The 27,918-nt window shown below is 41.7% G+C and overlaps 1 protein-coding gene across 3 annotated transcripts in view; it reads left to right on the top strand.

The window, feature by feature from the left end:
* Positions 1-27,918, top strand: part of Tbc1d19 (TBC1 domain family member 19) — a 116,401-nt gene that overhangs the window by 57,313 nt on the left and 31,170 nt on the right. For all 3 annotated transcript variants that reach the window (XM_052734946.1, XM_052734945.1, XM_052734947.1), the window contains 2 exons: positions 12,113-12,197; positions 15,227-15,271. In XM_052734946.1, the coding sequence (XP_052590906.1) occupies positions 12,113-12,197; positions 15,227-15,271 (130 nt within the window). The remainder of the gene's footprint in view (positions 1-12,112; positions 12,198-15,226; positions 15,272-27,918) is intronic.

The following is a 27,918-nucleotide window of genomic DNA, read 5'->3' on the forward strand; positions in this document are numbered from 1 at the left end:
GGAAAACCAGGACAATCTTCAGGGGATCCTTACTGTATAAACTACAGTTCCTTTAATAGCCTCTCTCACGAATTTATGATTGCTTTTTGCATAACTGAAATGTTATGCCATTGAATATCAACTCCCTCTGTGCCCTCTCCAAACTCTGGCAAGGACCATTCTGGTCTCTGCTGCTGTGCATTTGACTGTTTAGAAGTCTCATATCAGTAGGATACTGCCATCTTTGGCTTTATGTGACAGGCTTACCTCAATTAGCTGTATCCTTTAGGTTCATCTGTACTGTCTCCTGGGGCAAGGTGTCCTTCTTTTTAAAGACTAAACATTATTCTATTGTGTATACACACTCTTTTCTTTATTCATTTTTCTAAATAAGCTTCGATGTGCATCTTTATCCTCATTGCATAATGAGAGGATAATTACAACACTTTTGAGGACTTAATGAAGTTTTTATATAGTCAGGTATTAATAAATACTTTCTTCATGATGATATTTTAAAGTTATTTTATAAGTAGCCTGATTATTTAAAACTATAAGCAAAATAATATACTTACAGATGATATGATTTTATACATAAAACATCCTAATAACTCTACCGGGAAACTTGTACAGCTGATAAACACTTTCAGCAAAGTAACAGGATACAAAATTAACACAAAAAAAAAATCAGTAGCCTTTCTATATATGAGTGACAAAAAGAAATCAGGGAAAAGTACCTTTCACAATAGCCTAAAACAACAACAACCACCTTGGGATAACACTAGCCAAGCACCTGAAAGACTTGTATAATAAACACTTTAAGACACTGAAGAAAGAAATTGAAGAAAACACCAGAAGATGGAAAGAGCTCCCATGCTCATGGATTGAGAGGATTAATATTGTGAAAATAGCCACGATACCAAACGCAATCTACAGATTCAGCACAATGTCCATCAAAATTCCAACACAGTTCAAAGAAATCGAACAGTCTTCAACTTCATATAGAAACACACACACACACACACACACACACACACACACACACACACACACACACACATACACACACGCAAAAAAGAAAACAAAAAACAGGCTAACAAAAAGAATCCTGAATAATAAAGGAACTTCTGGAGGTCTCATCATTACAGGTTTCAAGTTGTACTACAGAGCTACAGCAATAAAAACAACATGGTACTGGCATTAAAAACAGATACATTGAGTAGTGGAATGGAATTGAAGACACAGATTCAGTCCATACACCTAAGGACATCTGATTTCTGATCAAGAAGCCAAAAACACATGCTGGAGAAAATACAGCATCTTCAACAAATGGTGCTCATCAGACTGGATGGCCACATGTAGAAGAAAGAAATAGACCTATGCTCATCACCCTGCACAAAATCAACTCCAGATGGATCAAGGACCTCAGCAGAAGACCAGATGCCCTGACTCTGATAGAAGAGAAAGGGGAGAATGGACTTGAACTCATTGTCACAGAAGGGACACTCTGACCAGGACACTGATAGCACAGCGCTAAGACCAACAGTTAATAAATGGGACATCACGAAGCTGAGAAACTTCTGTATGGCAAACAGCACCATCTTTTGGGCAAAGAAGCAGCCTGCAGAATGGGAAAAGAGCCTTACCAGTTACACATCTGGTAGAGAGAGAGTATCTAAAATATATGAAGAACTGAAAAGTTCTGAACATCAAGAATTCAAATAACCCAATTAAAAATGGGGTACAGCTTCTCAAAAGATGAAACACAAATGGCCAAGAAACACTTAAAGAAATGTTCAGCATCCTTAGCCATGAGGGAAATGCAAATTAAAACTGTTTCAAGATTTTTCTTACCCCTGTCAGAATGGCCAAGATAATAAAGCAAATGGTAGCACATGCTGGCGAGGATGTGGGGAAAGGGGGACCACTTATTAATTGCTGGTCATACTGTGAAATGGTACGACCACTGTGGAAATCGGTGTGGTGATTCCTCAGAAAGCTGAGCTTGATCTACCTCAAGATCTATACCACTTATAGGCAAATATCCGAAAGACTTTTTGTCCAACTACAGAGGTACTTGTTCAGCCACATTCACTGCTGCTCTATTGCTAATAACCAGGAACTGGAAACAGCCTAAATATCCACCACCTGATGAATAGATAATGGAAATGTGGTACATTTGCACCATGGGATAGTATTTAGCTGTTAAATTATTTTGTTGTTACTTCGTAACTGTGATTTTGCTACTATTATGAGTCATAGTGTAAATATCTGATACACAGTATATCTAATAGGCCATCCCTGTGGGGGTTGTGACCCACAGGTTGAGAACTGCTACACTAAAGGAACATAGTCATAAAGTAGTTCCTGATTACATACTGCTCTACTAACAGATCAGTGCTTTCCTTGGCTCTCATCAGAGAAGTTTCTCCTTGCAGTAGATGGGAATTAACACAGAGGCCCACAAGTGGACAATGTGCAGAGAGTGAGAGACTTTGGAGCACTCAGTCCTGAATTCATCAGACTACTCCCCTCGAGTACCACAACTACGTTAAAGAAGAGGCAGAAAAATTCTAAGAACCAGAGATGATGGATGACTCCAAGAACACAGCATCTTCCAGACACAACAGGACCAACACAAATATGAACTCAGAGAGACCATGACAGAGCATACAAGACCTACACTGGTTCAAGCCTGATGGGGTCCCAGCAGTGAGAGGGGGAACTGAACACAGGCTCCTACCCCCAACCAAGGAACACTCTGCAGTTGGTGCCCACTGACAAAGAGAAAATCAGTTTTCTCCAAATGATTTTCACTGTTTATATCAATGACACTCCAGAGTAGACCCCATGCCTAGAAGTAGTCGGCCAATGCAAAAGAAACTCAATGGTGTTTTTTGGACTTTTTGTTTCATTTTGCTTTATTTTGGGCTTTTTTGTCTTATCAATGTTTTGCTTGTTTGTTTTTATTTTCATTTTTGTGTTATTGGGAGGGTTGTTTGCTGTGTTTTTTTTTCTTTTACAAAAAAGAAAAAGAACATAATGTTGGGTGAAGAAGGAGGTGGGGAAGGTGTGGGAAGAATCAGGGGAGGGGAAATGTTAATATAAGAAGTATAAAAATATTTTATTATAATTATTTTAGAATTAGTCTGAATTATTTAAAGTTTATAAAAAATATATATATATTTATATATAATTGTATGCATTGAAAACAACATTTGACTATTAAAAAATGAGTTCTTTTTCCTCAGGGAAATTTTTATAGATTTTTATTCATATATATTTGTAGTGAGTTTTTCTCTGTCCTGCCAGCCAGTTCCCAAATCACAACACGGAGACTTATTAATTATGAAAGTTTGGCCGATAGCTTAGGCTTGTTTCTAACTAGCTCTTATAACTTAAATTAACCCATATCTTTTAATCTATGTTCTTTTATGTGGCTTGGTTACCTTTACTTTGTAATGCCCATACAGCTTGCTCTGCATCCCTGGCATCTCCTCAAGTCTGCACCCTTCTTTTTCCCAGAGTCCTCTGTGCCTGGAAATCCTGCCTAGCTATTGGCCATTCAGCTTTTCCTTAAACCAATCAGAGTGACATATGTTTACACAGTGTAATCAAATATCTCACACATATATATGTGTGTCATTAAAAACAGTAAGACAGGAGAAACTTTGCTCATCTTTAATTACACTTCCCTTCGCCATTTTCTAGCAACACAGCTGCTCTAGGGAAAATCATTAATGATAATAGAGTAAATTTGGCTTTTCGGGCATACCAAGGGCTCATATCCCTCCCAGCTAATGTGAGTCCATTGGATTTTGTGACTAGACTACAGAATTAGATGGCGTGTGGCATGGTGGTATCTGCGTACAGAAGGGGGAGTCTCCAGTGATCCTGCAGCAGCCTGCCCCTGAGCATGTCACTGCTGCTTCTGTGTCTCAGGGTGCAGCATCAATACTGCAGAGATAATGCTGTCAGTAAGAAAGAACTTCTTAACATTTTCATTTTAGACCTTCTATTTCATGAAATCCTTACAAATGTTTAGTGATACTGAGTTTTCAGTGACCTCAATTTTAAAATGTGTTCGATCAGAAACCATCTCTTACTCTACAAAAGGAAATTGGTTGGTTTAACAGAACCTTTCAGGTTCCTGAACTAAATGGCATTATCACAATGTACGTAAGTTAGCATGTCTAAAGTACATAAAAGTTTGTAGAAAAGAATCTACATAATAAAGACTGGAGGATTTACTCTGTGTTATGTGCTAAATTTTCCTCATATGGGGCATGTTCTGAGAAGCAGTGCTGGAAAATATGGTACATTTGTAAGGTGTTCTGTCACCAGGGTTTGAGAAAGACCCCAAGGTAATTAGGTGTTCACATGTGATTGAGTGCACATGTGTGCAAGTTCACACGCATGTGTGTGGGCCTACATGTCACTGATACCAGAAGTCTTCATCAGTTGCTCTCCCACATACTTATTGAGGAAGAATCTTTCAGTGGAGTCCAGAGCTGCCCATATGTCTAGTCTAACTTCATCTGGGGATCCCCTGTCTCCATACTCCAAGTGCTGGACCCAAACAAGCAGGTCACCACTCCCACCTAGCATTTTTGTGGTGACCTGCTTGTCTGGGCCATTTTACTCAGCCATCTCCCCAGCCTCTAGGTATCTTTTATTCATGTGTCCACTTAAGCACATTATTGAATGTTCTGATACAGACACTGTTAGGTGCTAGCAAAAGATGATATTTATTAAAGCTTATGTTTTTGGGGAAATTGGGAGAATTATAAATATATAGATGTTATTTGACAAGTATACTAGAGGTTTGTGTTCAGTTCTGTGCAAAATCAGTTAAAATTCTAGGAATGCACAGAGTTCAGTAGTAACTACAGAATGAAACATTTTAAGCAATGTCTACTTTTTTTTTATTGTTTGAAAATTTCATACATACACGTAAATACGCATTCCCGTTCCCTCCCCTTCAAACCTTTCCTAACCTCCATCGCTTTCCCCTCTCAACTTCATGTGCTCTTTTTTAGAAAAACAAAGACAAAACCATCACCAACAAAACACTGAGTCCAGTTAAGGCTGCCTGTGTGTGCATTGGTGGGGGACCATCTCCTGTAGAATGGATAGCCTGTCAGGGGTTGCATTCCTGAAGAAAACTGACTTTCCTTCTCCATCAGTCATCAGTTGCCAATAGTTACTCAGCTGGAGGTGGGACTTCATGAGCCCCTCCCCGTCCATATAGGGATTTTTGTCTTGCTTGGTCCTAACGCAGGTTTTGAGCATGCAGTCAGAGCCACTGTGAGATTATGTGTACAATTGATCATGCCTTCTTCAAGTTTCTTTCTTTTCCTGACCTTTAGGATATGAGGCGCATGAGTTTTCTGGGTCCTACCTGCTGGCATTCTCATTCATTGGCTGATTTCTCACTGTTTCCTCCTCTCTGATGTCTTATTCTGGAATCCCTACACCATACTTCCCAAGCGTTATCTTCCCTTCTTTTTTCTTTCTTTCCTTCTTTTGGACTCTCCACAGCGCATACAGTGGTCAGTGTGATGTCATAGGTTCCAATGTCTCTGTTCACTTTAATATTTTGTTTCTATTGCACAAACCCATTTATTTCCATTGCTTTATCTTCAGCTGTGTTGAATCGATTCTGCCTGTTCAGATCTGTCTTTCATCTTCCAGTGAATTTTCATTTCAGTTATTGTCTTTCCTATCTGGTGCAGGGTTACTCTTTTGTTCTGCTGTTGTTTTTCTGAGTTGGTTGTCTCTCGGCTGGGTTTCCATTTTGTTTAAATGTCATTGTTTATGTGAACATCTTTGATAGCATTGTCTTAACACCTGAACCTATTCAATTTGCCATCGACTCTTTTCAGGAACAATTTTATTTGACTTTTTCCTTTGAATGGCCCATAGTTTCCCACTTCTCTATTTATTCTTTATGATTTTTGTTGAAAACTGGATATGGAGTATAATAATGTATCTCTGAAAATTCTACTCTCTTCACCTCCCAGCTCATATTTTTGGTTACTGTTTGGAATTTTGGTTTTTGTTGCTTTGGTTTTTTTTTTTTTTTTTTAGGTTTTTCGAGACAGGGTTTCTCTGTGCAGCTTTGCGCCTTTCCTGGATCTCGCTCATCTAGACCAGGCTGGCCTTGAACTCACAAAGATCCGCCTGCCTCTGCCTCCCAAGTGCTGGGATTAAAGGCGTGCGCCACCACTGCCCGGCTTGTTGCTTTGGTTTTTGTAAGTTCTTTCTGAAACCAGCATGAGACATACCATTAAAGTCTTTACAGAGCTTTTCTGTGCCTACATTTTTACCTGGGCATGTAAGGTCACCTTCTCATTCTCTCCACAGTGAGGGGCATTTGCTATAATGTCCTGTCTGCTAACAGGAGGAAGGAAGAATGGAGCAGGGGTCGGGTTGGGATGGTTCTCTCTTTAAATCCCAGGCCCCTCACTTCAGCTCAGAAGCAGTAGAGGTGTGCATAACAGCAGAGCCTTCTCCGTCTCTACCCTCTGCCTCTGCACCACTCCGGGCAGATGTAGTAACCAGCAGTCAGGGTGCAGGTGTCCAGTGTGGTGTGCAGCTCGGCAGCGTGCCAAGGAAGGGGCTGTCAGCTCCCACTCTGATGTGGCATTCTGAGTTGGATTCTCTATCTGTGAGGAAATGGCAGGCATGCTGGAATTTTCTAGAATGTACACTTTAAGGAAGTAGCAGTTGTACCTAGAAAACTTAAATTTGGTTACTTACAAAGTAAGTAAAAATTGCATTTGTATTGGGTGGGGTTATGCATGGTAGTTATTTGCTTTATTTACAAGAGTCTTAAGAACATACACACAGCTGCTTGTCAAGACTAGGGAGTGGGGAGTGGTAAATGCTGCTGTATTACAAGCTGACATTGAGCAGGTTAACCCCAACTGAAGGTGCCCCTGAAAATTCCAAGCTGTCAGCCGACTCCATGCTTCCCAAAGAGCTAGATCAGACCTATCTGCCAGCACAGTGGTTGTCTGCACAGGACGATACGGGCTTCCTACTTCATCATCTTAGGAGAACTCTCTTGATAGCCAATTCGTGCAACCTCATAAAATGTTCCATTGTTTGGCTTTGAGTTTGAAATAGGGTCTTGCTATATAGTCCATGCTGTCCTGAAACTAGTGATCCTCCTGCCTCAGCCTAATCTCAAGTGCCAGGACTGCAGGGATGATTGGCTCTACAGGGTAACTTTATTCACTTTTTGCAGATGAAATGCAGAAGATAAGATCCCAAGCTCCTACAACTACAAGAACCACTAGCCAGTTCCATCCGTGTCCAAAACCCAGCAAGCCACACTGCCCTTGAAGTTATGAAAAATTTACAGCAGGGAAGAGTACTTTAAAGCCATTCTTGGAATTTGATCATTTCTTCATTAGCTTGGAGAAAAATGCAGAAGTACACAAATGGGAAGATGTATAGCACTTATATGTTAAAGATGTTGTCCAGTTGGTACCCGTCATTTCTTTTGTGGTTTTCATGACACAAACGACTTTTTTCTTAGAAACATTTAGAAGAACTGTACTTTGACATATTAAGAAAGCTTTTGGCCCAAGTAAACCCTTTGCAGACATTCTTGGTCTAACTCTGTGGTATCCACCCACAGTTCATATTAGTGCCTGGTTTCTTTATAGTTCTTTTAAATAATGGAGAGCCCTGCTGTGGGTCATCTCGCCTAGTACATTTACGTTTTTCTTAATTTTTAAGTGGCCACCATCTTCTGAGCGTATATCCTAGCAGATTTACAGTGAGCCTGCCATCTCCTTACAGATAAGGAAATCAGTGTTAAACCAGCTCAGACTAGAGTAGGAGTTGGCAGCACTCTGCTTGTAGGCCAGGCTTGCACCCAGTACATACTGTCGAACCACCACCTCTGGCATTCTCACTTTACAGCCCCAGGGTTCTCCTAGAGCAGTCTCAGATGTCCTGCCTTCTCTGAGGCCACAGGCCACAGGGCCTCCATGGGGATATATTTAAGCACAGCGCTTCTTCTAAAGTTACTGTACTATCCCAGTCTGCTAAACCAAGGGGATGTTGATAAGAGACATTTTCCTAGGGTTTTCCTCTCTGAAACAACGATAAATTATTACAGATTTACATTTGTGTATTTTGCCTTTATTTAGATGTATCTGTTATATTAGTTTATTATTTGTATTAGCTTACTGCTGGTACTGTAATGAATTATTACAGTTCAGTGATTTAAAGTATATAAATCCTCTTGAGGTTCTGAAACACAGAAATCCGAGTGGTTTGACTTGGTCACACTCATGGTATCCACAGGGTTGTGTTATTTCTGGGCTCTGAAGAAGAATCTATTGCTTTGTCTTCCCAGCTTCTAGAACACTCTTTCATTCTTGCTCATAGCGGGTCCACCATCTTCAGAGCCGGCAATAGACAACATCAAGTCTCTCCCCATGCCTTGTTGCCTCTGCCTCACTGATAAAGCTCTTTATGATTATGTTGGGTCCAGTCATTCAACCCTGGATAATCTTACCATTCACAGACTGTCATTTTAATGACATCTGTAAGTTCAATTTTTAAAAAATCAATTTTGAGATTATAATTACATCATTTCTGCCTTCCTTTTCCACCCTCCGTGCTTTCCCCACAACTTGCCCTTTTTCAAATTCATGGCCTTTTTTCTACAGTTGTTTAACTTTCAAATATACTTACATATTCTGAAATACATAATTAGGACCCACTCAGTCCATATAATGTTATTTGTATTATGTTCTCAGAGCTGACCGTTTGGTATTAGATAACCAGTTAGTGTGCTTTTCCCTCGGGAAGACTGTTTCTGCAGCTCTCAGTGTTCCTTAGCTGTCTGTAGTTCTTTGTCTAGGGCTGAGGCCTCACGAGTTCCCCCCTCCCACATTTGCATGTCTCTTGGTCTTTTCCTTGTTCCGTTCATGTTTAGGCAGCTGTGTTGCTAAGATTTCATGGGTGTAGCGTTGGACGTTTCTAGGAGACGCAGTCTCACAGCAAACTTTGAGCTCTTCTGTGTTAATCTTTCCACCCTCTTTTCAAAATGACCCCTGAGCCTGAGGTACAGGAGTTGTCCAGGAGACCCCCAAAGTCTTGTAGTCCATTGCTATTGCCCTTGGTTGCCCCCCAGAAGTGGAAGGTAAGTCCCTATTGCTGAAGACACCGTGCACTTCAGACATCGAGCACAGCGAGAGGCCCCTGAGCTGGAACTGATCTGAATGCCCCTCCCTGAGGACTATCCCCAGGTTGCCAATACCCAATACCAGGCTTGATTTCCCGCTTGGTGAGCCAGCCTTAAATCCAATTAGACTTACTAGGATTTGCAGGCAAGTATTGCACCCTTAGGGTTATTGTGAAACAGGCAGAGATCATTGCAGCTGATCACTTATGGACCCCAGTCCCGACTGATACGTCTAGAACATAATTCCTGTAAGTAAGGTTTGGGGATCATTGTGGAAGAGGGGACAGAAAGATTGTAAAAGACAGAGGACCAAGAAGTTGGCTGAGATTGTGTCTCCTAGAAATCTGTCAGAGAGGCTCCGTCCATGAAGTCTCACCAGTATGACTGACTAACCATGACCTGAACAAGGACAACATCAACTGACATACTAACGTGGAAGGAGATAGCTCACAAGACTTCAACCCTAGACAGCCTTAGAAGTACAGGCACCTGAGCGATGCCAACATCAGAGATCTTCTCTCGGGAAAAGTGCCCCAATTAGTTATCCAGTATCGAATGCCCAGCCTGGGAAACGTGTACATACAAGGAGCATTATATGGACTGAGCAGGTTGTATTTATATGTTTAGGAACACACATGCGCGCGCGTGCACACACACACACACAAATGCACACATAACAGTTAAATAGAAAGAGGCCATGAATTTGAATGAAATAAGATGGGAGTTACATGGGACGGGTTGGAGAGAGGGAAGGAAAGGAGAATGTTGTAATGATATGATAATCTAAAAAAATTAAAATTATAAATAAAATCAGTACACAAAATGAGATCAATATTATATACCAGTTCAATAACATTTTATAACTTTTTTTTTTCTTTTTTTTTTTTTTGGTTTTTCGAGACAGGGTTTCTCTGTGTAGCTTTGCGCCTCTCCTGGAACTCACTTGGTAGCCCAGGCTGGCCTCGAACTCACAGAGATCCGCCTGGCTCTGCCTCCCGAGTGCTGGGATTAAAGGCGTGCGCCACCACCGCCCGGCTACATTTTATAACTTTTTAATTGTTGAGACCAATGGTTTTGCCTAATTATTGGAAAATATACATTATATTAATAGGTCAAAATTAAAAATTTACTCAGTAGATGCCAATAATTTTTCTGAGCTGGGTTTAATAAAATATTTTTAGATTTATGGTTTAAAAAAACATGAAATTTGCCACCTTAACCATTCCTTAGTGTGCAGTTGGTGATGTTAAGTGTTTACATTGTTAATATTTACAACCTAATGTCCATTTTATACCATTTATGTCCTAGAAAGGAAATGTATTTCTCAGCATAATTGTGTCTATAATAGCAGCATTCCTGTCCTAATGTAATTTAGCGTTACTTACTGTTAAGTGCTGGGCATATTCTCATTGACGCAAAGGCACCTGCACCTACCACTGTGCATCACGGTCCACCTCCGAAGCCCCAGAGCCTCCTCTCTCAGCCTCTGCCTCTCCTTCCCAGGGTACTCTTCCCCAGTTAGCCACACACTTAAGTTTCCCAACCCTTTTCAAGTGTTTGACTAAAGGGCATCTTCTCAAAAACCACTTTCTGTGGGATGGCAAGCCCTTCCCTGGGTCTCCTTTATCCTGTTCCTGCGGCACTTGCTACCTAATGTGCTACTTAATTTACTCACCACGCTAGCTCTCTGTTACCTCCTCCACCGTAACTGTGCGCAGTGCTTCGTTTGCATGTCCGTTTTGTATGTTTGTTTGTTTGTTTTTCGAGACGGGGTTTCTCTGTGTAATTTTGGTACCTGTCCTGGATCTCGCTCTGTAGACCAGGCTGGCCTCGAACTCACAGAGATCCGCCTGGCTCTGCCTCCCGAGTGCTGGGATTAAAGGCGTGCCCGGCACATGTCTTTCTTTTGATGTACCCCCTACTTCACCCTGACATTTGTGCTTGGTGTACAGTAAGACTGAAAGAAGACAACCAACTGATTTTTAGAAATCTGTGGAGGTTCTCCAAAGTGGAGTTCGAAGTGATAAAATTAATTGAAAAGGACAGAAGGTTGAATAAGTGTAGGTCAGAATTATAGAAGTCCTATAAAAGTAATCAGAGAAAAGTGGGGATCATTAAAAAATGTAATACTTGCCCTTGTCATCCAGTTAATAAACTGTGTAGCTACAGTTTAAAGCCCAGCAAAATTAAGTCTAGATGGGTAACTGCCCTGGCACAAAAGGTTCCAAATCATTCTGTGCCCGTTTTTCTTTATGCAGTTGTCTTTGTGATATCTTTAGAATCCCGGGTCTTCTAAATGTCCTTTCACCTTCCTGAGGACTGGACTCCTGCCCCCAATTTCAGATCAGTGTCAACAATCCAGTTGCTTCTACTGGGAAGCCTGGGTCCTGATTGCACCCTCTCCATTTTATTTCTTGATAGAGTTGCCGTGTGCCCCTGCTGGCCAGGACAGCCAGCTTCTACCTGTACTGGGAAAATTCCTGCTTTGCTGCTGCCATGCTTTCTGGGGATGGATGCCCTCCCCTCATTCTTGACAGGCCCAACTGTCTGGTTCAATTTCCTATACCCTCAGTGCTCGTGTGTGATCACCCACAGGTGCCTCTATGTAGTTCTTATCTGTTAAGTTTCTCAAGGTTATTTTGTTTTCTGGATAAAACACAGGAAAATCAGCATATAGTTAGCAACTTGCATTTTCTGGTGTTTGAAGTCTGGGAAGCAAATAAGGAAAAAATCTTTTTGAGAACTGGCTGCCTTCATGAGGAGTAATGTAGGTGTACCGATAGAGGGCGCTCTTCCCATTGCAAAGCCCAGTGCCGAACTTGAGCCGTCTCACTCCAGTGCCTCCTCGTATGAAGTTATAATTAATTTAATTGCTATCAGTTGTTCTACAGCAGTGCTCATTGTTTATTTTTCCAATGTTATACCCAGGTATTACTTTGTTTTTCACGGGATACGTCTGTACTGGGTCACTTTGCATACAACAGTGCTTCACCGCCGAAATCGTACATCAGAGGTAATATTTTCATAATACTAAAGATAAATTACTAAAGACTTACATAATCATTCCAAGGATGTTTGAATGTTTTATATCTTACATTGGTATCTCCAGGTTTTTTTTGTTGTTGTTTTGTTTTGTTTTCAAGACAGGGTTTCTCTGTGTAGCTTTGCGCCTTTCCTGGAACTCGCTCTGGAGACCAGGCTGGCCTCGAACTAACAAAGATCCGCCTGCCTCTGCATCCTGAGTGCTGAGATTAAAGGCGCGTGCCACCACCCCCCGGCTGTATCTCCAGTTTTTAAAGTGAAAATTATTTCCGATTTCTCTGCAGCGCTGACTATTGTCTTTTCCTTTCAATGTGAGCACCCAGCAACAGATCACAGATCCTCCTCCAGTGACAGAGATAGCGTTGCGGTGGTCCTTGTCATCTCCTGCTTCCCTGTCCCGTGTGTGCCAAGCCTGTCGGTTTTTTTTCTCTCCTCTACCCATAAACTCATCACAGTTGGGATTTTTTGTTGTTGTTGTTGTTTGTTTTTTGTCTTTTAACTTTCTTTTTGTAGATTAATCTTTGAATTTGTCTAGTTCTGCTACACTTAAATTTATGGTATAAAACACGTGCTATTACCCCTCTAATTTCTGTTCTCTCTTAAGGCTAGCTGCCTCAGCCTGTCGTCACCTAAGACTGAACTAACTTGAGCCCTTCTCCCCTTTTCACGGAGTGGTAAACACCGAGCACTAAAATCTCACTGCCCTGTTGTGTGTTTGTGTGTGGCCCTTCTGCCGCCTCCATGAAGAAAGAAACCACTTCTGCAGGATTTTATCGCTGCCTGGTTGTTGCAACTCTTGCCCTAGGACAGACCCCATCATCTTGTGTTGGAGTCAGGCTCCCGCAGCTTGGGGCTGACATGGACACATAAAAGCTTCCTTTCCTTTTTATCTAAAGCGATTGTTGGGGTGGGGAAGTGGCTCAGTTGATAAACTGCCTGTGGTGCAAACCTGAGGATCTGACTTTGGTTCCCCAGTAAAGCCAGGCAGAGCAGCATGCCTATAACCCTAGACTGGGGTACAGAGACAAGTGGGTCCCAGACACTCATTGGCCAGCCATCCTAGCTGAATCATCAGAAAATAAGGCGGAGGGTGATCAGAAGACAGATGATTTTGATCTCTGATCTCTACATGCAAACACACCCCTACACGCGGCGCACGACACACCCCTACATCCCGACCTGCACATAGAGTGGTAATAAAATTTAATTTCCTAGTGGGCTAAAATGAGCTATAATTTTTAAGACACTCCACCTGCGCACACTGTCTTACCCTCCTTTCCTTCCCCGATTATCTCACAATGTGCTATATTCATTCTAGCCCCCTCCAGAGTCCTAGTGCATGAAAAGCTTCACACTCCTTCCCCACAAATTATAGGTCCTCGATGAACCAGCCTCTATCTCATGTCTACCAACCTATCATCAATCCCCCCCTCCCAAGCATTGAAACCCTTAAAGCCCATTTAAAAGAAGTCAGCAAACATAGTCTATTATTTGTGGCTTGCCCTGGATTATAAAGTGGTGGGGGGGGGACTGTACCCTCTGTTTGCTGTGCTTGTCTTGATATCTACTGCTTGATCAACTGTGTGTCTGTGTTTCATTATTCCATTTGTTCCTCTCACAAAGATCAGTTCTGTGTGTCTTCACCTTCACCTAAGATGGCCACACTTTTTACTCTCTCTTCTCCCTGCCTTATACCCAATTAGAAAAAAAAAACTTAATAATTAATTTTAATTCAAATCCCAGTACAAAAATGAATGTCTTTTTAATAAGTCCAGAGTTGTTAAGAAAACTGTTAGGATGAAAGCCCCCAGTCTTAGTTAGAGTTACTATTGCTGTGAGGAGACACCAGGACCAAAGCCACCAGTCTTAGTTAGAGGTACTATTGCTGTGAGGAAACACCAGGTCCAAAGCAACTTGGGGAGGAAAGGGTTATTTGTCTAATGCTTCCATATCACAGTTCATCATCTAAGGCAGTCAGGACAGGAACTCAAACAGGACAGGAACCGGAAGGCAGAGCTGAAGCAGAGGCCATGGAGGAGTGCTGCTTACTGGCTTGCTCCTCATGGCTTGCTCAGTCTGCTTTTGTATAGAACCCAGGACCACCGGCCCCATGGATGGCCCCACCCACAGTGGGCTGGGCCCTTCCCCTCAGTCACTAATTAAAAAGAAATGTCCTACAAGCTTGTCTGCTTACATACTGGTCTTATGGAGGCATTTTCTCAATTGAGGTTTGATCCTTTCAGATAACCTTAGTTTGTGTCAAGCTGACATAAAACTAGCCAGCACAGTACCTCAAGTTATTCAGTGGATGATGGGAAAAGTGAGCAGCTGTTGAACATTATAGAGAATGTACTTGCGCAGAAGCAGAAGAATTCTGTTTTCAAATGTTTATCCTTTTTCTCTGATCAGACAGACTATGTTGGGAGTCAGGATAGACGACTGTTGTAGTTGAAGACACTTAATTTTTAACTCTTCAGTACATTTTCTAAAAATGTAAGCTAATGGGATATGGCAAGACTTCAGACTTGCTTTAAGGAACAGGGTTTTTAAGTTTAGAAAAAACAATTTTATGCTTACAAATTATTCTCAAGTGCTTAAGGAAATTTGGAAGCATTGTTTAAACAGTATTATTGACTTTAATTCCTAAAAGACTTTGCTGGTATCAGATAATTGGCTGACAGATTTTTCAACTAATTCCATATAAGGAAATGAAATAAAGTTAGACTATGGTTAGTTTTAAAATTCCATTCGTTATCCATTTGTTATTAGGACATTCACAGAATGTTGGTTTTTAAAACTTTAGCTGGGCGTGGTAGCGCATGCTCTTAAGCCCAGCACTCAGGAGGCAGAGGCAGGGGGAATCTCTGTGAATTCAAGACCAGCCTGGTCTACCCAACAAATTCTAGAAGAGCCAGGGCTACACAAAGAAACCCTGTCTCAAAACAACAAAAACGAAACCAGCAAACTTTGTTTTACTGTGTGTATGACTTTCTCTTACAGGAAAGCTGGGATTAGAAGAATATGCTGTCTTTTATCCACCAAACGGTAAGTGATGCTTCTGCTTCCTCTAGAGGGGGATGGGGAAATGACAGCTCTTGTCCCGGGCATGTAACTTTCTCATTCTGTCCTTAAAATGGAGCACAAATTATCATCTGGAATATTCCTTCCTTCTCTAAAAGCTATATTTTAGTAACTTCCTCCATGTTTGTATAGTTTAATGCCAAATTGCACACAGCCTTTCCAGCTCTGTTTGGCCAATAGATTTGTGAGAAGCCGAGTCAACGCAAGCACCCAGGTATAAGGCATGTAGTTCTCCTTGAGGAACACTAACTAGCTCAACTAGGACTTTTTTCACTCTATGTTATCATCACAGTGCTGGAGTTAGGGGAGCAGACTGCCCTGTGCTGTATTTCATTGTCTTCATAAGGGGCCAGTGTGTATTTATGAAATACAAAGATTGTGAAGAAAATCATTGGACTTGCTGAGATGTGATTGCACATGACCTATATTTACTATTTAGACATTCAGTATCCATGTCCTTTAGTAAGTAGAGAAACACAGCTTATAACTGTCCTTCTCCTGCTGGGGTTAAGCTACACCCTGAAGAACATTTGCTTTAGAGGAATTAAGAGCTTGGGCGTTGTAACTCAGTGGATCTGGGTTCAGATCTGAGCTCTGCCATCTCATCCTCTGCCCTTGGTTAAGTTACTTGACCTCCCTGACCTCAAGTCTCATCAGCTTAGTGTGTGGCTAATGGTCACATGAGGTCTGTTATGAAGACAGGAGCCCAGGGCCTAACTTAGTGAGTGCAGACAGTGCAGCCATGGTGGCTGTGTTTAGCAGGATCGGGCACTCTCTGAAACCAGACATGGCTTTCCTCCCGTCCATCTTGTACCTTTCAGCTCTGTGACCTGGGTCCTGGCATCCTTGTTTTGGTGCTCTTCTTCTCTTTTCTTTTCACACATTTCCCTAACCCTCCACCTTTCATGGATCTATTTGTTAATTACTCAAATTTCTCTCTCTAGTTCTAACCTCTTCTGTGATTACCCCCAAACTTAATGTGACCCAACTTAGTCTATTATTTTCCTGTGCCCCTCAAGACAAAAACAAAAAAACAAACACAAATTAAAATAACAAGCAACCAACCTATACCTGTCTCAGTTAACTGCCATTTTCATCTACTCAGTTTCTCCAGGCCTGAGACCTGGAGGTCATCCTAGATGCCTCAGTCTTGCCCTGCCCTATCTATGTCTCCAGAGCCTTTCGCTTTCCTCTGGGGTCGTCTCTTCCTCACTCTTGTTTTTTTTTTTTTTTTTTTTTTTGGTTTTTCGAGACAGGGTTTCTCTGTGTAGCTTTGCGCCTTTCCTGGAACTCACTTTGTAGACCAGGCTGGCCTCGAACTCACAGAGATCCACCTGCCTCTGCCTCCCGAGTGCTGGGATTAAAGGCGTGCGCCACCACCGCCCGGCCCTCTTCCTCACTCTTATGGCTGCCTTGCCCTCCATCTGACCTGTCTCCAGTGGAAGTGTGATGACCATCTATCCTGGTGCCTCTTCCTTACCTTTTCTAGTTCTCGGTTTTTGCCTCTGCCATCTCAGTTATACCTCCAAAATGAAAATCTGAAGATTGCCATTTTCCTTAAAGTTTCTTAATGTTGCTGAAAAGTTTAACACCCAGGCTTCTCAGTATGATACGAATTGTGGGACCCCTGGAGTCTGACCCCTGTACATTCGACTCCCTAGCTTCGTATATTAACATTTCCCATCTCAGTGTTAAAAAATTAAAATTGATATCCAATTGCTTATTCTCACACACAGCCACACATACTCTGACACAAACACTGTGCTGCTTCCGACCTCATGCCCAATATTGTTTCTAGCTTAGGACGGACCATTCAGCTTTTCTTCCCTTGACCATCGTGGAGGCTCAGTTCATGAGCTGTTTGGGTGCATCATTGCATCCTCTTAGGTTAAGGGCCTTTCTCTTGGCTCTCACGTGCCCGGGCAGAGAACTTTGGTATCTCTCAACTTCATCTCCTTCTCAATGTGGCAGACTTCATAAAGTCCAGGGCCATATTCTTTTTTCATCCTTGTGCTCCCAGGATCTAACATATAGTAATATTGCAGCAGGTCTACTTGAACTAAATTAGATGTGTTTTAATTTTAATATCTGTGTGTAGACTTAAATTTTTTTTATCCTTTATCCCAGGGACTTAATTTTTCAATAACTTTTTGATATTTAAGAATTAGAAAATCAGAGAAAAATGTCTCAGTAGCTGGAAAAAAAAAGTGTTCATAGACTCAAGGTAACAGGAGGCATGGTTTAGAAGATCTTAGCTTTTACTTAAACACATGCCCGACATGTGTCAGAACTGAAATGTAAAGACCTCACACTATAAAACATTATACAGGAGCACTCCAGCAAATCATCCTGGGACTGATTTATATAAAAGCCAGTAACTCTCTGATCTTTGCAATGATTATAGGTTGTAACTCATTGTAATTTCAGCTCTTTTGTGTATGTTTGTGGTACTGGGTGTTAACCCTGTGTCTCAGATATGCTAGGCTCATGTTCTACCACTTTGCTATATCTCTAGCCCTAAGATAAGATCTGCATAATCATTTCAAGAAGTATGTATGTACAGTCACCGTAACAATTTAGGAGTTGTGGATGCATCAGCTAATATCTTCTGAGCCACACTAAGCAGCCAGAATTGTGTTAAGTATATATTAACTCATGAAATCCTTATAATAACCCTATGATACAGGTACTACTGTTACTCAGTTTGCAGTTAAAGATACTGAGGCACAAAGCTACCCAGCTGGTGAATGACAAAACCAGGCTTTGAACCCAGGATATTTGGCTTCAGAAACAGTATTTGTATCACTTGCCCCCAAGCCTCAGAACATGTAACTGAAGTTGTTACAGTATCTTTGGAAGAAAAGAAAGTGGCTAGAGTATTGACAAAGAGTTCCATAGAGTAGTCCTCCAAAGAGTTGAATACAAGCAGATGTAAACTCACAGCTGCTCACAAATTTAATTCTACAGAATCACTTCTTTTGAGTGGTTTTAGAACTCAGGGCCAGGCGGTGGTGGCGCACGCCTTTAATCCCAGCACTCAGGAGGCAGAGCCAGGCGGATCTCTGTGAGTTCGAGGCCAGCCTGGTCTACAGAGTGAGTTTCAGGAAAGGCACAAAGCTACACAGAGAAACTCTGTCTCAAAAAAAAACAAAACAAAAAAACCAAAACAACAACAACAAAGAACTCAGAGTCAAGCACACTTTTCTAGAAATAAAGTCCACTTAGTGTACGGACTCCTTTCTCTGAAGCTTAGGCAATACTATACCATATTTCACAGTTTCCAACCTCTGCCAGAATACTACTACTTTGAAAGCTGAGGGATATCTGTAGCACTATCCCAGTCAGAACTGGCCTGACTTTCCTGGGCAGAGACATTCGCCTGCAGCTCTCTGGAGTGCTCTGTCCCTGACCAGCGAGTGCTTCCGTGGACAGAAGTTTTCTCACCACCACCCACATTTTCTCTCCACACACCCGTGACTACCTTTCCTAGGATGGAAATTGAAGCCATGGTGGTATGAGACATTACCTCACTGAAGAGTCATCAGTCAACAGATCCTCTCTGATAAATTAAATTCTTCTTAAACAAGATGTCTGAGCTGAGGGAGACTTCTCACAGATGTCTTCAAAGTCATTCATATTTATTGTTGTTATTCACCATGTATAGATTGCCTCTGCTCACTCTGGCTCAATGCTGAGTGACCCAAGGTAGTAAAGTTACAAATACAGACCTGCTGCCAAGGACCGTTTACGCTAGTATAGTAGAGAGGCAAGAAGGAAAGAGAAAATCCTGGAGAAGGTGGCGAACTAAATAGAAAAGGTATCGGAAAGTGTGGGGAGCTGGGGAAGGCCTGGCTGGTGTAGCTAAGGCAGCTGAAAGGGCACCCCAGAGGAAGTAGAAAAGACTAGAATCTGAGTGAGCGGAGCGAGCTATGCCAAGCAGTGGGAAAAGAACATTCCAGAGGGAGAGTGTAGCATGTTTAAGGCCAAGAGCAGGACCAAGACTGATGGTCTGAAGAACATGATGATGGGTAGGGTGACGTCTAATGAGCTGAAACAGGGTAAGGAGGAGAGGCAAACCCGGGCCACACCAGGGTGGGATATGATTGATGTAAGTCCATCCAGGATCACTCAAGACAGTTTGTATTCATTCCTTTTTACTTTTCCCCCTTGTGGATGAGCTGTACTTCATTGCTTTGCATACCTAGTAGATTTTTTCCATTGCTGAAAGTTGGCTGTCTCCCCGATTATGATGCGGTGATTCAGGGACTTAGATTCCCCTCCGCCCCCCAGAATTCACTGTTGCTGCTTGTGCTTTATAATCGTTTGTTTAGTATTTATGACAACTCTTCTATAATTATTTTATTTATTGCTTTTGTGCCTACTGAAATCTCTGTTCCTTTAGCTTAATAGTGAGCTAGTGATTTGATGAGAATTTCCCTAAATATTTAGAACTAATTCTTTAAATTAAAACTTTCCTTGGTGTTTGCAAATTGCCTTGGAGTGAGTCACACCATGAAGGTTATCTAGGCAATTCACAACTCTGTTAGTGTGCACTTCTTTTACAGAGGCCTAAAGTCAGAAGTGAAAGCTGGGTTCTCAGGTCCTTGCTCGACCCGACCCTCTGTATTCTGTACGCAGGAGATCTCACAGTCCGTATTTCCTGCTGTAGCTCCTTTCCATGCTTTTCAGTCTGTCTGTTATTGGCCCATCTGTTCTTCCTTCTTCCTTGGGGCCATAGTTAAGGTATTTGCCTTTAAAGCTCATGACAAATGCTGCCTAGCAGGCCACTTTGGTCCTGAGAAATCACTGGGACTAGCAGGTGTAGCAAAGCATATCTGAACCTGTCCTTCAGGTCGCTGCTAGGCAGCTCAGAACACAAAGGAACAGTTTTTTTTCCGTAAAGATCTGTATTGTTCCCTCTGTCACACCAGCAAGTTACACCAGGAATGTGGGCTGCTGTTTTCACGGCTGTTGCCAAGCTGGGGAGTCGGGAATGGCAGTGGGTGGATAATTTAAAATGCCACAGTTATGTCTTACCAAAATTCTTGCTTCATTGAGCATCCCCCTTGTTGTGAGGGTATTTTTTTTTATTAGATTCCAGAGTGTTTAAAAAAAAATTGATTCTAACATGTTTTTGGTTAAGCATTGCTTTAACTAAAGGGACAGTGTTTGGGAATTGCCTCCTCCGTTCTTCTCCATGATGGCTCTCTTCCATTTTCTGATTAATACTGTCAAAAAACATTTGACTACAATCATCCTGGCTGCTATGTACACTATGAGTGTCCTTACCATGTAAACTTGAAGAGAACACAGACTTTAACAGTTTTGATGACCAATACATCCAGCATTTGTAATCATATGTAGCATGAAGTCTATGATCAGTAAACATTATGGGATGAATATGAAAATGAATGAGGGAACTAATGCAGAAGAATCCAGAGGACCAAGAAGAGAACTGAGGAGATCTTCCTATGATAGCAGGAAAAATACCTAGACATCTGCCCGAGAAGTACTTAACTGTGCGTGATTTGTAAGGTCATAATGTACTAGTCATTAATCACTAAATGACATTGAGTAGGGAAGGTTGGGCTCTAGAACAGTGATTGTCAGCAGACACCTCATATCTATTTAGAGCATGAATTTAGATGTAAACTGAGAAACTCATTAAAATTTTATTTTAAAGATGACCTTTGGATTCACATTTAGATGTTGTTATATTGTAATGGTTTGGAAAACTTTAATTACTTAAATAAAGTATCAAAGTCAAAGCTTAAAGTTTTAATTCAGAAAGATGATGTAAATAGCTTAAAAAGCCAGTTCGTCCATCGTCTTAATCTCTATCCTTCCTGACATGTTGGTTATTTGTAAGGTGAGAATAAACAGAGGAATTCATTATCTCAACAAATGAATGTCATAAAATGTACTGAGCAATCCCAGATGAAGAGGTTTAACCCCTTCAACTGGTGTGAGTTGAAGTGAATCAAATGTAAGTTATGAAGATAGTCAGGAAAGGGGGCAACAGATTTGGTAAGTGTGAAGCGTGTTGATAGTTGGGGTGTTTGTGAGTCATATTTACTATCTATATCTTATCTAGTTCAAGATGTATTTTTGTTGACAGTGTTTTCTGAGATCTGACAAGGGTATGTTACACCGCTTCTTTGGACCATTAGTCATATTACATGGGATGGGCAGTTAACATTTGAGACCTTCTTCAGATGCATAAGGGAGGCATGGATCTGAAAACAGCTACTCATAGCACACTTGTGGAACTTGGAAGCCAGATGCAAAAAGTGTCCCCAGCACTGATGTTTGCAGAAAGCACATGCTTGGATAGGAGCCAGGTGAATGAAACTTGACTCTTGAAAGGCTGAAGTGTTGGGAGATAAAGGATGGGCCTGAAGAAACTGACTAACAGCCCTGCTATCCAAGAAACCCCGTGGTCATACCGGAGTGCTCATGGGTACTTCACTACTCCTCGGGCCCCTGCTTTTTTTCCCCATCCTTTTACTGTGTCCCTCTTCAGACTATGGAGGCTTTTTGGAGCACTCTTTAGTCAGGCTTTTCGTGGGTTTATGCTCATCCTTTGTGGTTCTTTCTCTGTGAAGAGCATAAAATAGCTGTGAGTATTGAACATCAATGTGTACTAGAGATTATACTGGGATATTTTAAATGTAACAACTCATTTGTATTTGAAGGGAACTATAGCAGGAATCTTAAAGAGTCTTATTAATAAAATCAAACCTGTGGCCAGTTATTGGGATGAATGCTGGATGGTCAGAGAGACAGAACAAACTATAGCTAACCTCACCTGGCCAACTTCTCAGCTGGTCTTGTTTCCTCAGACTGGAAGCTTCTGTGTCCTCATCCCAATGGCTCTCAGCTGAACTGCTGCTCGAAAGCCTGAAGCTTAACCAGCTAAAAGCTTAACCAGCTAAAAACTTCTAGTTTCTGGTACTCACGCCTTATATACCTTTCTGCCTTCTTCCACCACTCCCTGGGATTAAAGGCTTGCTTTCTGAGATTAAAGGCGTGAGTCACCTGCCTGTCTGTATCCTTGAACACATGGATTTCTGCCTCTGGAATGCTGGGATTAAAGGCGTGTGCTACCACTGCCTATCCTCTATGTTTAATATTGTGGCTGTTCTGTCTCTGACCCCAGATAAGTTTATTAGAGTGCACAATATCTTGGGGAACACAATACTACCATATTTCCCCTTTTTTTGTCTAAAATTTTAAAAAAAGCTTATAACTAATACAAGAAAAACTATCCAATAAGCATATACAATATATACAGTCAAGAGTTACATTAACGATGTCTAGTCCATTAACATTTGACAGATTCAGACAAAAAACTTCATTAATATATAACAATGTCCAGTCCAGTAACATCTGATAAACTCAGACAAAAAATTTCATTACTTATTCTATGTTATTTAAAACAAGTAGTTCCCTTTCAAAAGTAGATTCCATAGTCTTCCTTTTTATCTTATCAGGGAACCCAGCAAAAGTCCATAAATTAAAACAAGGATTCAGAGAATGGTAGCTTGACTAAGGTCACAACGAATTCAAATCCATGTCTATATGACGTCATTAAGTCTTTGTTCTTTACACTGTCATATAGAACATCCTGTGCTATATTGTAATCACATGTTTATACGTGATTTTTTACTTGAATGTTTTATTTACAAGCCTTTATTGTATTTCTAAACCTTAACCACATTAACTATCTGGCACCTTGCAGAAGAGGCTGTGCTGGACTCTGAAGATGATCCACGGTGTGAAGTGTGGGCCTTCCTTTATGTAGAGCAGTTGCAGACGTCAGGTCTTGGGAGAATGTCGGGAACGTTTAACTGGCCACAGCGATGTCAATGTGACGCCCCTTTGTGCGTCTGTGCAGGTCACCGGCACCTCACCGTTATCGTTCTTGTTGAAAGTGCCTGTCCTGATAAAGCTATGACTCTCTTAGCACATCCTCAGGATTTGTAGTCGGTGAAAATAACAATGGCTTCATTTCAACCCACTGATCAAATGTTTCGGTAGAGGCTTAGCAGGGAAAGACAATAGAGTTTTAAAAAAAAAAACATTTATTTTATTTTTAAATGTAAATGTTGTGGGGGATGGAGTATGCATAAGAGTTCAGGTGCTGTGAGTGTTGAGATAAGGTTAAGAGATTAGGGATTTTTTTTCTTTTTAGGTTACAGTTTATTCTAATAGAGTTTTGATAGGATGTGTTGTATACAGAATCATCATTAAAAGCTACTGAAGTATGAAAGTACTTGATAAGAGCTAAAGTACACTAGATGGTGAATCTAATTTGCTACGCCTTAGAGGCTCCGGACTCAGGATCGTACTGTAAAGAAGAAACAGATGTATCTCAGGTTGTGGGGCCAAGTCAGAGGTTTGAATTCCCCTCTGTAGACATTTAACCAAAGTAACAAAAGCAAAATTTGAATTTCAGTAATGAAGGGTCTGTATCTCACTTATTTTATCCTTTCTAGAGGCTACAGAGTAGGTATCTACGTATCAGTTAATTCAACAAGTAAAAGTTTAGCAGACATGTGGTGGATAGATGAATGACCAACAGAAAGCCATGGATGCAGTGGTCTTCCTCATAGTCTCAGCTGACTCAGTGGAGGATGAATGGGTAGCAGGAAGCCCCAGATGTAGTGGTCTTCCTCATAGTCGGAGGTGACATGTGGTGATGGACGAATGGGCAGCAGGAAGCCCCGGATGTAGAGGCCTTCCTCATAGTTTGAGCAGTGTTTCAGAAGATAACTTGAGCAATTTCAAAAGTTGGTTAGTGACTCGAGCATTTGGAGGGAGGAGCCGAAATTGGGAGGCTTTGCAGAACCACAGGTAAGAGCTCATAGAGTCCAATTACAGGCCCTGGATGTAAGGTAACTAAATAAAAGGTTTAGAAATAGCAGAGGCAGGCTCTCTAGGCTCCGTGCACTCTTTCTGAAAGCATGTAATGGGCACATTTATTTTCTTGGCACAGTGCTTATCTTAGTGGATAGGTAAGTAATAAGTAGTTCCTATGCTCGAAGGATTTATATTTCTAAAAATGAATTATAGGACAGTGAGATAAGAGAAGGAAAATGGCTTGTGTTAATTACTGACTTCTGTCAAGTACTGTGCTGCATTACATACATTATCTTATTTACCTAACCATTCCATTGGCAACACTTTATATGAAAGCTGGTCTATCCATAACCCTCACAGGATCCATCTGTCATAAATCTAAATATTGTAAGTTGTAAATCAAAGCAGTAATCTGGTCAAACTTTCTGTGTTTTCTTCCTGGACACAGACCTTCATAACAACCCAGAAGGCCAGGTTTGGATTCTCTGACTCCTCAGCAGTCCCTAAAGCACAATATACACACCCCTTCTCATCCTGTTCTTGCTTCCACAGTGACCCACCCCTGGACTACTTCTCTGTCCTGCAGTATACATCCATCAGGACTGAAAAGAACGTGTAAGCCTTGTGAGCTGGCTGCAGGGAATTTGGCCTGGAAGTGTGGGATGGTTACTCAAAGGAGACGTGAACTTGGTGTAGGGAGTATCGTCAGAGCAGAGTCCTCTGCCCAGGGCCACTGTCCTTAGCCTGAGAGAGTTCTGGAAGAACAAATAGGTTCAATAACTTCCCTCCACGTCTGTAGACAGTGATAGAGTTGGATTTGCATAGTGTTGCCTGGGTACACAGAAAAGTGGTGCCTCAGTCGGTCAGGGCAGGTCAGCTGGGACAGGAGTGCTCTGTGATGAACTGGTGGGGTGAGAAGTCAAGGAATGTTGGGAGATGATTCTAGAGTGTTGCTAAATATGATCAAAATACATTGTACAAGTTCTTAAATAATGTGATTTTTTAAAAAAACCTTGAAGGGTAAGTCAGGGACAAGGCTGGAGGAGAATGCCATTGCCTGTAGCCCTGTCCACCAAAAGGCTAAAGGGGAGGCTATCCACTGGGGAGGAAGAGCCATGTTTGTGGGGTAGGCAAAAAGAATGATGTTGCTGGTGTAGCCAAGTGCACAGCTGACCAGAAAGAGAAACATATACATTGGGTTCCAGATCCAAAGGAGAACTAGGAAGCAGTAGTAGCCGAAAGATTCCTTTCCTGCTTGTCAGGAGATGGCTGCACATTCATAGAAACAGCATCCAGAAGGAGGCAAGATTCTGGGATTCACAGTTTCAATTAAAGAGTAATAATGAGAATTCTGGGAGAGAATGGAAGTAAATATGACAGTCTTGGAAGGCAGCTGAGGTTAGGAATGAGCAGAAGAACCACAGAAAACAAACCACGGAAACTCAAGTTTGGGGGAAACAGCCTGATCTGGCCAGGTCATCATTGCCATGGGAAGGTCAAGGTTGAGAAGATGCTTCAGTTGTTGGAAGCTAACTTAGTCATGACAGGCAGAGAGACCCGAGATTTGTTGATCAGAAGTTATGACCATATACGCAGAAAATAGACTTCCTCATAGATGGGTGTCTGGGGAAGAAAGTGGACTTTTGATGATGTGTGAGGAGATGTATAGGGGTGTGTGTGTGTGTGTGTGTGTGTGTGTGTGTGTGTGTGTGTGTGTGTGTGTGTGTAAAATCTTTGAAAAGTTTCTATGGAAACTAAAGTTACAAAAACTTAGGAACCTCTGTGCCCCCATAGTAGAAGTAAAGAGCAGACCCACCGCCAGCCACCTGAGACTACTTGTGAACGGTGAACTTTTCTCCTCCTCACAGCCATCAGTTGACTGTCAGCGTTTCTGCTCCCTTCACCCGAAGCTTACCTGTCCAGCCTCTGTGGCTTCCTCCCGCTGGCCTGGCTATCTGCCTCACCCCTCTTCAGTCTGCTCTTTTTCTTGATCGTACTTATCACAGTCAGAATGTAGGAACTTAGGATTTTTCCCTAGCAAAAAGTCAGTGCAGTCCTTAGACTAGCATCCAGCACGTACTAGAAGTTCAGCAGATACTTGTTGAATAATATGCATGGAGGAGAGAAGGGATAATTTGATGGACAGGATTCCAAAGCAAGATTGGCCGACTTTTCCTCTAACCAGCTGGATGGTCAATGTTTTCAGTTTTTCTGGCCACCGTCTTTCTGCTCCATATTATTATTTGTTTTTATAAATAATCCTTAAAAATACAAAAGTCATTCTCAGCTCACGAGGCAGACATAAACAGGTTGTGGAGCAGAATTAGCTTGTCAACAGATGCAGACTTTAAGGGACCAGGATTTAGTGATCTGAGAGAGGAAAGGGCAATGTCTTCCTGCCGAGAATGTGAGTGAGAAAAGTGAATATAAACCACAGCCAGGTCAGAGTCCATGCCAGTGACGTCAGCCTTCTCCTGCAGGGGAAGGAAGGTCTGCTGGGTGTTAAAAGTGAAAACGTTTTCCAAGCAGAGAGTGGCTAGAAAAACAGAACCCTGGAAAACCCAGAAACAGCCAAAGTAGACAGTGACTTAGAACCCTGCCACGTGCTGCGAGGTGAGACACCTAAGAAAGGGATGCAACTTCAAGCGTGGGACACCTAAGAGCTGTGCTGCCTAACTTCTGGGGGCTCTGGAGCACTCGATCAAAAGAATAACTGCATTCCCATCGTAATGTTTTTATTAAGTTGTTTTTAAAGAAATATGACATCGCTTTGTGACTGCTTATACGTTTATTACAAACCCAAGCATTTTAACTCTCTATTGATGGCTGAACCACAGTCATTGTCTCATGTGATCGTGTAAACTAGTTCTAGCATGTTCTCTGATTTGTGGATAAGGGAACTGAAGCCCACAGAAGTCAAGAACCTTACTGAAAGACATAAAAAGCTCCTAAATGACAAAACCAGGTTAGCCGTCAACTCTGCTGTTCCCTCAGCATGCTCTTCACTGACTACCAGGGCTCTGGCTAATGAGTTGGAGCCCACTGGAAGGTGGTCTAGTGACAATGCTGTCCTCACCCTTCCCTGTTCACCATTTCTATGTGGCCTTAGATGAGCACGTGGATAGTATGTGTCAGAGAGAATAGCAAGCACATTAGATAACCATGCAAACCCAGAGTTATCTCCAACAGGAGTGATTCCTCAAAGAAGAAATGTAGCAGATAAGAGGACAGCCGCTACTCGGGTCCAAAAACAGCTGTCCAAATGCACTGTCATAGCTGTCCTATGTGGGGATGAAAACACTTAGAGGTTTTGGTCATAAACTTTTAGATGAGAATAAATCAGGGGAGCCAGATCATTCAAGAACCTCATAGAGCCTTTGTGGGTCCCCAATTGTAACAGGGCTAGGGTGAGAGTAAATATTTCTGAACATTTTCCTGTACGTTAGAAAGCAAATTAGACATGTTGCATATGACTTTCATGATCAGAATTAGGAATACGAGGTAGACATTTGTCTTTCTGAGTCTGGGTTACCTCACTCAGGATGATATTTTCTAGTTCCATCCATTTGTCTGCAAATTTCATGATGTCATTGTTTTACATCGTAGTACTCCATTGTGTAAATGAACCACATTTTCTTTATCCATTCTTCAGTTGAGGGGCATCTAGGTTGTTTCCAGGTTCTGACTATTAGGGATAATGCTGCTATGAACATAGTTGAGCAAGTGTCCTTGTAGTATAATTGAGCATC

This window comes from Peromyscus californicus, unplaced genomic scaffold, assembly GCF_007827085.1.
Source record: "Peromyscus californicus insignis strain IS unplaced genomic scaffold, ASM782708v3 Scaffold_13__1_contigs__length_99412109, whole genome shotgun sequence".
NCBI classification, from domain to species: Eukaryota; Metazoa; Chordata; class Mammalia; order Rodentia; family Cricetidae; genus Peromyscus; species Peromyscus californicus.